The 13,074-nt window shown below is 44.4% G+C and overlaps 1 protein-coding gene across 1 annotated transcript in view; it reads left to right on the forward strand.

Moving 5' to 3' along the window:
- The window catches only part of ITGBL1 (integrin subunit beta like 1), a 403,213-nt gene that overhangs the window by 354,840 nt on the left and 35,299 nt on the right, over positions 1-13,074 (forward strand). The window contains exon 8 of the mRNA XM_077482967.1: positions 8,031-8,147. Coding sequence (XP_077339093.1) covers positions 8,031-8,147 — 117 coding nt within the window. The remainder of the gene's footprint in view (positions 1-8,030; positions 8,148-13,074) is intronic.

The following is a 13,074-nucleotide window of genomic DNA, read 5'->3' on the forward strand; positions in this document are numbered from 1 at the left end:
CACCCCTAAGTGAATATGTCCAAATTGAAAGTGTCAATATTTTGTGTGGCCACCATTATTTTCCAGCACTGCCTTTAACCCTCTTGGGCATGGAGTTCACCAGAGCTTCACAGGTTGCCACTGGAGTCCTCTTCCACTCCTCCATGATGACATCACAGAGCTGGTGGATTCTAGAGACCTTGTGCTCCTCCACCTTCCATTTGAGTATGCCCCACAGATGCTCAATAGGGTTTAGGTCTGGAGACATGCTTGGCCAGTCCATCACCTTTACCCTCAGCTTCTTTAGCAAGGCTGTGGTTGTCTTGCAGGTGTGTTTGGAGTCGTTATATTGGAATACTGCTCTGCAGCCAAGTCTCTGAATGCAGGGGATTATGCTCTGCTTCAGTATGTTACAGTACATGTTGGCATTCATGGTTCCCTCAATGAACTGTAGCTCCCCAGTGCTGGCAGCACTCATGCAGCCCCAGACAATGACACTCCCACCGCCATCCTTGACTGTAGGCAAGACACACGTCTTTGTACTCCTCACCTGGTTGCCGCAACACATAGTTGACACCATCTGAACCAAATAAGTTTATCTTGGTCTCATCAGACCACAGGATATGGTTCCAGTAATCCATGTCCTTAGTCTGCTTGTCTTCAGCAAATTGTTTGCGGCTTTCTTTTGCATCATCTTTAGAAGAGGCTTCCTTCTGGGATGACAACCATGTGGACCACTTTGATGGAACCTGCAGGGTATGGTCTGAGCACTGACAGGCTGCCCCTCCCCCCCCCCCCCCCACTCCTTCAACCTCTGCAGCAATGCTGGCAGCACTCATACGTCTATTTCTCAAAGGCAACCTCTGGATATGATGCTGAGCACGTGCACTCATCTTCTTTGGTCGACCATGGCAAGGCCCGTTCTGAGTAGAACCTGTCCTGTTAAACCACTCTATGGTCCTGGCCATCGTGGTGCAGCTCAATTTCAGAGTCTTGGATATCTTCCTATAGCCTAGGCCATCTTTATGTAGAGCAACAATTATTTTTTTCAGATCCTCAGAGAGTTCTTTGCCATGAGGTACCATGTTGAACTTCCAGAGACCAGTAAGAGAGAATGAGAGCGATAAAACCAAATTTAGCACACCTGCTTCCCATTCACACCTGAGACATTGTAACACAGGAGAGGGAAAATGGCTAATTGGGCCCAATTTGGACATTTTCACTTAGGAGTATACTCACTTTTGATGTCAGCAATTTAGACATAATGGCTGTGTGTTGAGCTATTTTGAAGGGACAACACATTTACAAGATGTACATTCACTATTTTACATTGTAGCAAAGTGTCATTTCTTCAGTGTTGTCACATGAAAAGTTTAATAAAATATTTACAATAATGTGAGGGGTGCACTCACTTTTGTGAGATACTGTATAATCTTATTTGTATATACATGTAGATTTTTTTTTTTGCATACATTATATTTTTTGTTAACAGAATATTTTTTTTATTTTTATTGCGGAAATAGGCTCTTTTTCCCAATAGTCATTTTGATGACTCTAGTCTCTGGGGTTGTTCCCCACCCAACCCACTTATATACATCTTGCCAGGTGGGTTTCAGGGCCATTTTTTGACTATGGGATTTATTGCACTGTAGTTACATATACTAAACTATAGCTAGATATATGGGTTAATTTGCTCCATGTTGATTATACACAATCTATATATAACCATTTGATACAATTTTCACTACAGTGTTTTCTATGATGGTCTGTAGTCATTTATTTGTATATACTTAGAGGGTGATACTGTATATGTTTTACAATGTATGATCAGATGTGCATCCATATTTTGGGTGGCTTTTTTTAGCTCCTGTTTTATTTCTTTGGTCTTCATGATTTTAGTTTATCCATTCATTTTCGTTAAGGTTTTTGCTTTAGAAGTGTTTTTTGATGTGCATATTATTGTTTTATTAACATTGACCCTACAGGTTAATTGCCAGGGATCTGTGTCTTCCATTAATAAGTTGACAGTTTTCTGATTTAAGTGGGTGAACATTCCATGGCGCACTCAGTAATGATTAAAGGAGTTTTAAAGGCACAAGGTTTTTTTTCTTAATGCATTCTATGCATTAAGATAAAAAAAAAACCTTGTGTGTAGCAGCCTCCCCAACACCCGCCTAATATTTACCTCTCCAGCGATGTCCATGAATGTCTTAGCCATCCAGGACACTCCTCCTGATTGGCTGAGACACAGCACTGGCGCCATTGGCTCCCACGGCTTTTAAAGTTAGTCAGCCAATCAGGGGAGAGAGGGAGCAGGGTCAGGGCTCCATGCCTGAATGGATACCAGATGTTCTGACTCAGCTTGAGTGCCCTCATAGAGACATATATAGATATGCTGGCTGAGGGCACTCGATAGGAGGGAGGGGCCAAGAACAGCAAAGAGGGACCCGGGAAGAGGAGGATTTGGGCTGCTCTGTGCAAAACCAACTGCACAGAGGAGGCAAGTATAACAGGTTTGTTATTTTTTTTTTTAATGAACCTTTACAATCACTTTAACCACTTGTTGACCAGTCGCCATCATTATACTACGGCAGGTCGGGTCGTTCCCACAAAAATCCCCATAGGTGTACATCGGCTCCTTTAACCACTTCCCGACCGCCGCACGACGATGTACGTCGACAGAATGGCACGGGCAGGCATAAGGGCTTACATGTACGTCCTTGCCTGCCCGCGGGTCGGGGGCCCGATCGGGCCCCCGCCCGGTGCCTGCGGCGGTCAGTATTCGTTCGGGAGCGATCCCGGACGAGGGGACGGCCATTCATTCATTCCCGACGAATGAAAATGCTCCGTGACATCACTTCCTCTCCTGTAATGTAAACACAGGAGAGGAAGTGATGTAATCTCTCCTCCGTCTCGGTATTTTTCGTTCCGACACCGAGGAGAGAGGATCGGTGAGTTGCACCAGCACGACACTACACAGTAGAACATGCCAGGCACACTCACACCCCCCCGATCACCCCCCCAATTACCCCTGCCCCCCCAGTCACAGTGACACCAATGTCATTTTTTTTTTTTTTTTTGCATTGGTGTCATTTGTGACTGTAATAACTGTTAGGGCAGTTAGGGTTAGCCCCCTTTAGTTCTAATGTACCCCCCTAACCCCCCCAATAAAGGTTTAACCCCGTGATCACCCCCCGTCGCCAGTGTCACTAAGGCTGGGTTCACATTGCAGGAGTTTATGAGAACGAATGTGATTCGCACTGCACTGCAGTGCAAATCACATCCGATCTCTGTGCGATTCGAGTTCAGCCATACAGATAGTATGGCTGAATTTGCATCGCACCCGCCGCACCCGCCGCAAATTCGCACGGGACCCTTTTTTTGGCCCGCAGCAGAATCGGATCGCATGGGTGTTCACACCATGCGATCCGAGTTTGCAGATTGCACTGCGATATGCGAACTGATCTGGGGGTGTCATTAACATTTCACTGACACTCCCAGCAGTTCGCATAGAGCAGTGTGAACTGCCGCTGGGAGGCATGCGATGCGGGAACCCGCCGCGGATTCGTGGCGTTCCCGCATCGCTCCAGTGTGAACCCAGCCTAATAAGCGATCGTTTTTCTGATCGCTGTTTTAGTGTCACAGGTGACGCTAGTTAGGCAGGTAGGTATTTAGGTTCGCCGCAGCTTTTTATAGCGCCAGGGACCCCCATATACTACCGCATAAAGCCCCCTGATTGCCCCCTAGTTAACCCTTTCACCAGTGATCACCATATAACTGTTACAGGTGACGCTGGTTGGTTAGTTATTTTTTTATAGTTTCAGGGCACCCGCCATTTATTACCTAATAAAGGTTTAACCCCCTGATCACCCGGCGGGTGTCATTTGTGACTGTAATAACTGTTAGGGCAGTTAGGGATAGCCCCCTTTAGTTCTAAGGTACCCCCCTAACCCCCCCCAATAAAGGTTTAACCACGTGATCACCCCCCGTCGCCAGTGTCACTAAGGCTGGGTTCACATTGCAGCAGTTTATGAGAACGGATGTGATTCGCACCGCACTGCAGTGCAAATCACATCCGATCTCTGTGCGATTCGAGTTCAGCCATACAGATAGTATGGCTGAATTCGTGTCGCACCCGCCGCAAACTCGCACGGGACCCTTTTTTTGGTCCACAGCAGAATCGGATCGCATGGGTGTTCACACCATGCGATCCGAGTTTGCAGATCGCACTGCGATATGCGAACTGATCTGGGGGTGTCATTAACATTTCACTGACACTCCCAGCAGTTCGCATAGGGCAGTGTGAACTGCCGCCGGGAGGCATGTGATGCGGGAACCCGCCGCGGATTCGTGGCGTTCCTGCATCGCTCCAGTGTGAACCCAGCCTAATAAGCGATCGTTTTTCTGATCGCTGTATTAGTGTCACAGGTGACGCTAGTTAGGCAGGTAGGTATTTAGGTTCGCCGCAGCTTTTTATAGCGCCAGGAACCCCCATATACAACCGCATAAAGCCCCCTGATTGCCCCCTAGTTAACCCTTTCACCAGTGATCACCATATAACTGTTACAGGTGACGCTGGTTGGTTAGTTATTTTTTTATAGTTTCAGGGCACCCGCCATTTATTACCTAGTCTCACTAGTGTACCCCTAAATTTAGGGGTGTCTACTTTCCAAAATGGGGTCATTTGGGGGGGGGGGGGGGGGGTTGTGCCATCTTGGCATTTTATGGCCTTCAAAACTGTAACGCCCTTAGAAAGCCTGAAGGCGGTGCTTGGTTTTCGGCTAGGCTCCCAAAAAGTCCCACATATGTGGTATCCCCGTACTCAGGAGAAGCAGCAGAATTTATTTTGGGGTGTCATTTCACATATGCCCATGGCATACGTGAGCAATATATCATTTAGTGACAACTTTGTGAAAAAAAAAAAGTTTGTAATTTTCCAGCAACTTGTGGCAAAATATAAAATATTCCATGGACTCAACATGCCTCTCAGCAAATAGCTTGGGGTGTCTACTTTCTAAAATGGGGTCATTTGTGGGGGTTTTGTGCCATCTTGGCATTTTATGGCCTTCAAAACTGTAATAGGTAGTGAGGAGTGAAGTCAAATATTTACGCCCTTAGAAAACCTGAAGGCGGTTCTTGGTTTTCGGGGCCCCGTACGCGGCTAGGCTCCCAAAAAGTCCCACATATGTGGTATCCCCGTACTCAGGAGAAGCAGCAGAATTTATTTTGGGGTGTCATTTCACATATGCCCATAGCATGTGTGAGCAATATATCATTTAGTGACAACTTTGTGAAAAAAAAAAAAAAAAAAATTAAAGTTTGTAATTTTCCCGCAACTTGTGGCAAAATATAAAATTTTCCATGGACTCAAAATGCCTCTCAGCAAATATCTTGGGGTGTCTACTTTCTAAAATGGGGTCATTTGTGGGGGTTTTGTGCCATCTTGGCATTTTATGGCCTTCAAAACTGTAATAGGTAGTGAGAAGTGAAATCAAAAATTTACGCCCTTAGAAAGCCTGAAGGCGGTGCTTGGTTTTCGGGGCCCCGTACGCGGCTAGGCTCCCAAAAAGTCCCACATATGTGGTATCCCCGTACTCAGGAGAAGCAGCAGAATTTATTTTGGGGTGTCATTTCACATATGCCCATAGCATGTGTGAGCAATATATCATTTAGTGACAACTTTGTGTAAAAAAAAAAAAAAAAAATATTTTTTTGTCATTATTCAATCGCTTGAGGCAAAAAAATAAAATATTCAATGGGCTCAACATGCCACTTATCAATTTCCTTAGGGGGTCTACTTTCCAAAATGGGGTCATTTGGGGGGGTTTTGTACTGCCCTGCCATTTTAGCACCTCAAGAAATGAGATAGGCAGTCGTAAACTAAAAGCTGCGTAAATTCCAGAAAACGTACCTTAGTTTGTAGATGTGACAACTTTTGCGCAAACCAATAAATATACAATTATTGACTTTTTTTTTACCAAAGACATGTGGCTGAATACATTTTGGCCTAAATGTATGACTAAAATTGAGTTTATTGGATTTTTCTAATAACAAAAAGTAGAAAATATCATTTTTTTTCAAAATTTTCGGTCTTTTTACGTTTATATCGCAAAAAATAAAAATCGCAGAGGCAATCAAATACCATCAAAAGAAAGCTCTATTTGTGGGAAGAAAAGGACGCAAATTTTGTTTGGGTACAACATTGCATGACCGCGCAATTACCAGTTAAAGCAGCGCAGTGCCAAATTGTAAAAAGACCTCTGGTCATTTACCAGCAAAATGGTCCGGTCTGAAAGTGGTTAAGAGCCATAGCAGGCGCGCATGCACTGCCCGTTGCACAGTGGATGACCCAATCCACGTGTCCGATCAAGGAAAAAAGAGCCAGAACCGGGATCTGTCAATGTAAACAGACAGATCCTCAGTTTGGCAGGGGAGGAGAAAGAAATCTGCTGTTTCTAGTGATTAGGAACAGCGATCTCTGTCCTCCTCCAGTCAGCCACACCTCCCAGGGAACACATTTTACCCCTTGATCACCCCTGTTAACCCCTTCCCTGCCAGTGACATTTATACAGTAATCAATGCATTTGTATAGCACTGATTGCTGCATAAATGTCAGTGGTCCCAAAAAGTGTCAAAAGTGTCTCCGATCTGTCTGCTGCAATGTCGTATTTCCGCTAATAATCGCAGATCGCCGCCATTACTTGTAAAAAAAATAATAAAAATTTAATAAATTTATCCCCTATTTTGTAGATGCTATAACTTTTGAGAAAACCAATCAATATGCACGACTTTTTTTTTAACCAAAAATATGTAGAAGAATACAAATTGGCCTAAACAGTAAAAAAAGTAAAAAGTAAAAAATAGGTTCTTTTTCAAAACTGTATTTTTTTTTTTTGTTTATATCGCAAAAAATAAAACCGCAGAGGACTTGCATTTTGTTTGGGTACAGTGTTGCACAACCACACAAGTGTCAGTTACAGCAACGCAGTGCCGTATTGCAAAAAAAATGGCCTGGTCATTACGGGGGAAAATCTTCCGGTCTGTAAGTGGTTAAGCACTGGTGTGTGAAACGCGTTTACTGGCTGTCCTGGGATAGTGTGCATTTCCTGTTATCTTTACTTGGATGCATTTAAAGAGCTTCAATTTTATTCACTTTCAAGTGCCGCCACCTTCATGGTTCTTCAATACAGTCCACGGCTTCAGACCAAGCTGGTAACCATGCGATTCCCAACTTGGGTTGTTTGAAGCAGCGCACACTTGGTGTGTTTCTCTTCAGGAAAGCCTACTCGATCTTCTACTTAAAAACTGAACTTTTACTTTCACTATCAACTCATTCCCACAGAGTTACTACCTTTTGTATAATTTGCCCCTCCCTTACAGATTGTAAACTGTCATGAGCAGGGCCCTCCTAGCCCACTTACCTTGCATTGTATAGTAACTGTAATGTCTCCCTTTATTTTGTAAAGCATTGCACAATCTCTTGACACTCCAAAAATCCTAATACTGCAAAGGGCCTCCCTTTGCTTTCAAATCAGCCTTATGCCACGTAGACACACAATCGGACTATCTGGTGGACTTAGTCCAGCGGCCAATTTTGAGTCAAAACTTCTTTCTAAGTCCGCCGGACTTTTGGGGAACACACGGGCGGATTGTCCGGCGCACACTGGTCCGCCGGACCAAGTCCGCCAGATAGTCCGATCGTGTGTGTACGCGGCATTTGTGTTTTGTGTCATACATATCACTTTCCTTTGGGATTCTGGCACTATATAAATCCTGTATAACAATTACTAAAACTATAGAAAACACTGGAAATGCACTGTACTTTTTAAAATTATGTATAGAAAAGGACTGACACAGTGAAAACAGGAAATTTTCCATGTGGAGACCAATTCAATACTACTAGTTACTTCAAGGACAGAACTCCCGAATGGATTAAGAGTTCCAAGCTACAAACAGAACAAAATAATGTGCTGCTGTGAAGTCATAAAACCTGCAGAACTGATATTCTGTGTTATTTAGAGTAACAATACTGTGTATATTTTATTCTGTAGGAAAGTGTGAGTGCGGCCAGTGTACTTGTTTCCCACCTGGAGATAGCAGGGTCTATGGAAAGCAATGTGAATGTGATGATCGACAGTGTGAAGACCTAGAAGGGAATGTTTGTGGAGGTAAGATTACAGCCTACCTATGTAAATAAAAAAATTACCTGAAAATATGTATACCTAAGGTAATGTCAAACTTGCAGGAAATTACCAGTATCAAGATCACTGTGAAGAACACGTGTTTAGTGAAACACTCAACTGTTTTCATGTGTCGCTCCCACAAGAGGCAATACATTTTCACTGGCCACTTTCAATTCAAAGCGTTTTTGGCAGTGAGGGAGTGATTTATTTATTTATTTTTTTGGCTTCAGAAGCCTGCAAGCAACAACCTATAGACAGTTGGTGAGTGTTTTCAAGCAATTCTGTTGCTGGCAAGATCTCACTTGCGACAATATTGCAAGTGTGACATTACCCTAAAGGCTAAGACAAATTCCACTTTTCTTAGTAGCAATTTGCTGTTTATAGAAATGTACAATTTAGTAACAACTGAACTGTGAGATGACATGTAGGCTTGACACAAATGTTAGCCTGGTACAAAAAACTAAAGTTTATAACTGGTTACCGCAAATAATGGAAAAAATACTCATTTTAGAGAAACATTTAGAAAGAGTGAGCAGCCAATGCATTTACATTTTGTAAATTTTTATTGAATTAAGTCAAAAGTTCAGAGCTGCAGCATTAGCTAGTGTATTCGACTTTTGAGGGTTTTGGTAAATGGCCCTCCCCAGCAGGATATTTTGCTAAACCCCCCAATTTAAAATGAAAAAACACCCACAATTTATTTTCCATTTATTGTATACAGCACACGCCTGAATTCTGCACCCTGTATATAGGACATATCTGGATTCTGCACCCTGTATATAGGACATATCTGCATTCTGCACCCTGTATATAGGACATATCTGCATTCTGCACCCTGTATATAGGACATATCTGGATTCTGCACCCTGTATATAGGACATATCTGCATTCTGCACCCTGTATATAGGACATATCTGGATTCTGCACCCTGTATATAGGACATATCTTCATTCTGCACCCTGTATATAGGACATATCTGGATTCTGCACCCTGTATATAGCACATATCTGCATTCTGAAATCCCCCCTCCCCCATCAGGTCAGCTACACTATACACATGGGAGGGGGTGATGGAAACAGCAGTCACCCTGTCTCCCCCCCCCCCCTCAGACCAGCACAGGGGTAGACACAATACTACAGCCTCTTCTTACATCAACCCCCCCATCAGCTACACTATACACATGGCAGGGGGACACAGCAATCACCCTGACCCCCCCCCCCCCAGACCAGCACATGGCAGGGTTAGACACACTCCTCCAGCCCCTTCTTACATCAACCCCCCCAATCAGGTCAGACAGCTACACAATACACATGGCAGGGAGAGGGAGTGGTGGACATAGCAATCACAGTCACTGACCCCCCCACCTTAGACCAGCACAGGGGTAGACAATTCTGCAGGCTGTAGCCTCTTCTTACATCAATACCCCCCCCCCCCCCCTGCTCACCACCTCGGGCTCTCAGTCAGCTAGGGAGGACTCCTATTCACTGTGTGGAATCAGCCACCCCAGCGGAGAGAGATGAGACAGACACACACACAGGCAGCAGCAGTGGTGGGTGGAGGCGGAGCTAGCAGGAGGGAATACAGTCACTCACTGAACAGTCTGGAACAGTCCATTGTGGCCATGGCACGGGGGTGTTCTAAAAAAAACTAAAGTGAAAATGAGCAACCAGAGACAGCAGGGATGCCCTTGAGATGATCTGACGGTGTCACCCCGACTTGGGTGCGGAATGCACCCCCATATCAAAGTCACTTGGCCACTGACAACCCCCCAAAGTGTGCCACCTGGGGTGGACCGCACCCCCTGCCCCCCCATTTGGTACGCCCCTGGATAAGGCCTCTGTCTTTTTGACAGAGTCCTGAAGACAATATCAGTGGTCACAGGGGAATCTGCCAACTGTTGTCCAACCTGCCAGAAACAGAGTTTCTCACCATCAGGAAATGTGGCGTGGCACTGGAACTGTGGCACTTGAACTCAGAGTTATTTTATCTACTCTGTGGTTTACTGCCTCCCTAATAGTTTCTAATCTTACACGCGACTGGACCTCTAAGTCTATAATCCTGACTATGACCTCACTGCAAGCCTAACCTGGCTCTAGCCTATGCTGGTTATCGAGCCCTAAGCTAAAACTAGCTATACAATCCAAAACCAGAAGGGACAGGGTTAACTAGAATAACAGGAGCTGAATAAAAAACTATACTGCAATAAACAGGTTACACCTACCAATATACTCTACTATACCACACACACACACACACACATTAGCACAGACCTAGCTATCTGGCACCGTGAATGTGGAATAATAAGGATAGGGCAGAGGTACTCTGTTTGTCAGAAGGATTTAGATATACACTATTACATCATAGACATATTTGCATAATAGTCCTTTCTGACTTGGGCTTTAACAGCATTGACAGGACATGTGACTGAGACTTTCTTCCTCCCCACTTCCTCCCTCTGGGATTTCAAAGCCAACAAACAAGGGCAGGAAGTGCATACATAATTTATTTACAGGTATTTACAAATTCAGACAATAAAGGACAGCAGGGTCTAGCACTACACTAGCAAAAACAAGCACAGGCAGGTACTTTGGCAGATCCAGCAGTTAGCAGAAAGACAGGAGTGTCTGGGGCAAGGTCCTAAAAAAAACTTTTTGGACTTAGAGTGAACATAAAGCCACAACCTGTTTAGTTTTTGATAGAATATGGAAACATTAAAACCTCTGTCAGGTTTTTATTGGTTTCTGTGTACCATTGAAGAGAGCCATCATCACTTTTGTTCCCGGAGTCTGCAGTATAGAAAGTAATGGGGAATTCAATATTATGATGTATTTCATATATATTCTATATGAATAGGAATATAGTACAATAGCGTAAAATGTTAAAATAGAGGGGAAATCTTCCAGTGAGGACACATTTTCTGGCTACAGCTGTTTAAGAGGAGTATCTCCTCACTTTGGCTTTAGCTTAAAAAACAAAACCTATTTCCAAAACATTAACTTTAACTGAGTCAGCTAATACAAAACAGAAGTAAAGTGCAACCTATTTTTAACTGTACACATAGTTGGAACAGTGTAGCACCCTCTAGTGTGCTAGAAGTGTAAATACATTTTCTTTTCTCGTATAGGTCAATTTGTGCAGGCTTGGCTGGCAGCCAAGCCTGTCTGTGTTTTTCCTGGGCTGGGCAGAGATCCAGGGGGAGCTGGATGACTCACAGGCAGCATCACTCAGACCTCCCCCCTAATTTCTAGAATGTATTGGAACCTTCTAGAAAAATGGGAGGGGAAGTAAGGTGGAGCTGCCCGGAGCATTCTGAGGGCCCTGACCAGTCCCCAATTTGGGTTGGCAGGGGGCATGCCCCTCAAATACTCTGGGTCAGCCATCTGGGGAGGAGAGTTTGGGTGGAAGCTGGAGATGGAGGGTTAGGCTGTCGTGGCCTTTGAGGGAGCTCTCCAGTTAGGGGGGGTGACCTTGGGCCTGGGCTTGGGTGTGAACAGGACCTTCTCAAAACCCATAGAGGTGTCCTGGCCAGGAGGCATGGGAGCAAGGACAGTGAGACACTGGTGAGTGACACGCATCAGGGCGGCTGGGAGACATGCCTGAGAGGACTGATGAAGCAGTTTAGGATGGGTGCAGAGCCAGTCAGGAGGACTGTTGTGGCATGAGCAGTAGAAAGGGGCAGCCTGAAGAGGTGGTATGGGGAGCAGTTGCCACATATAGGACAGCTAGCATCAAGGACTTCTATTTTATTGCTACACCATAGGGGCCAATGGTCCTTGCCTGCAAAGGGCATTCTACTAAGAGCCAGCTGAGGCTGTGTTGGATCTAAAATGTGTGCTAGCTGATCCTGTGAGTTGTTGTGCTGCAATCAAGATTGTGCAGGAGTGTGGAAGAGGAACGTGTGTGTGTATATATAGTGGAGTGTATATAATTCAAGTCCCTCACAAGTTCTGCTGATCAAATGGGCATCCCATATCATCCCTTCCCTTTCCAAGTTCAATTCTCCTGATAAAAACAAAACAAAACGGCAAGGACTGCTTCTTGACTTGGAATGAGTAAGAAAATCTGTGCGCCTGGCTGTGCAGAGTAGAAGACAACCATATTCACCAGTGGCCCTTATGCCCCATACACACGGTCGGACATTCCGACAACAAAATCCATCGCATTTTTTCCAACAGATTTTGACCCAAACTTGTCTTGCATACACACGGTGCACAAAGTTGTGGGCAAATCTGATCGTTCAGAACGCAGTGGCGTAGAACACGTACAACAGGACTATAAAGAGGGCAGTAGCCAATAGCTTTCGTCTCGTAATTTATTCTGAGCATGCGTGGCACTTTGTCCGTCGGAATTGTCTACACACGATTGGAATTTAAATGATCGGATTTTGTTGTCGGAAAATTTTAGATCCTGCTCTCAAACTTTGTGTGTCGGAAATTCCGATGGAAAAAGTCAGATGGAGCCCACAAACGATCAGATTTTCCGACAACAAGATCCAATCGCACATTTTCTGTCGGAAAGTTCGACAGTGTGTACAGGGCACTACAGGAGTAGTGCTACAATTATAATAGAGAAACATGTAAGAGCAGTTGTTTTGACCATAGCATGATTTTTAGTGGGTCCAGAAAGATTGACTGGTGAGAAAAACTAAACATTCAGGGAGCAGCATTTCTGCAGACGGAAACACCTTGTTGGTGGGAAAGGTCATAGAAGGTTGAACAGGTTGACATGAAGTCTACAGTAACTCAGATAACCGCTCTTTAAAACTATAGTGAGCAGAAATGCATCTAGAATGTACAACACAATGAACTTCAAGGCAGATGAGCCACAGCTGCAGACCACATCGGGTTCCACTCCTGTTATCAAAAAAACTGAAAGTTGGCTGCAGTAGTATCAGGCTTATCAAAACTGTATA

Source organism: Lithobates pipiens, unplaced genomic scaffold (assembly GCF_037356315.1).
Source record: "Lithobates pipiens isolate NorthernLeopardFrog02 unplaced genomic scaffold, aLitPip1_a1.2 Scaffold_16, whole genome shotgun sequence".
NCBI classification, from domain to species: domain Eukaryota; kingdom Metazoa; phylum Chordata; class Amphibia; order Anura; family Ranidae; genus Lithobates; species Lithobates pipiens.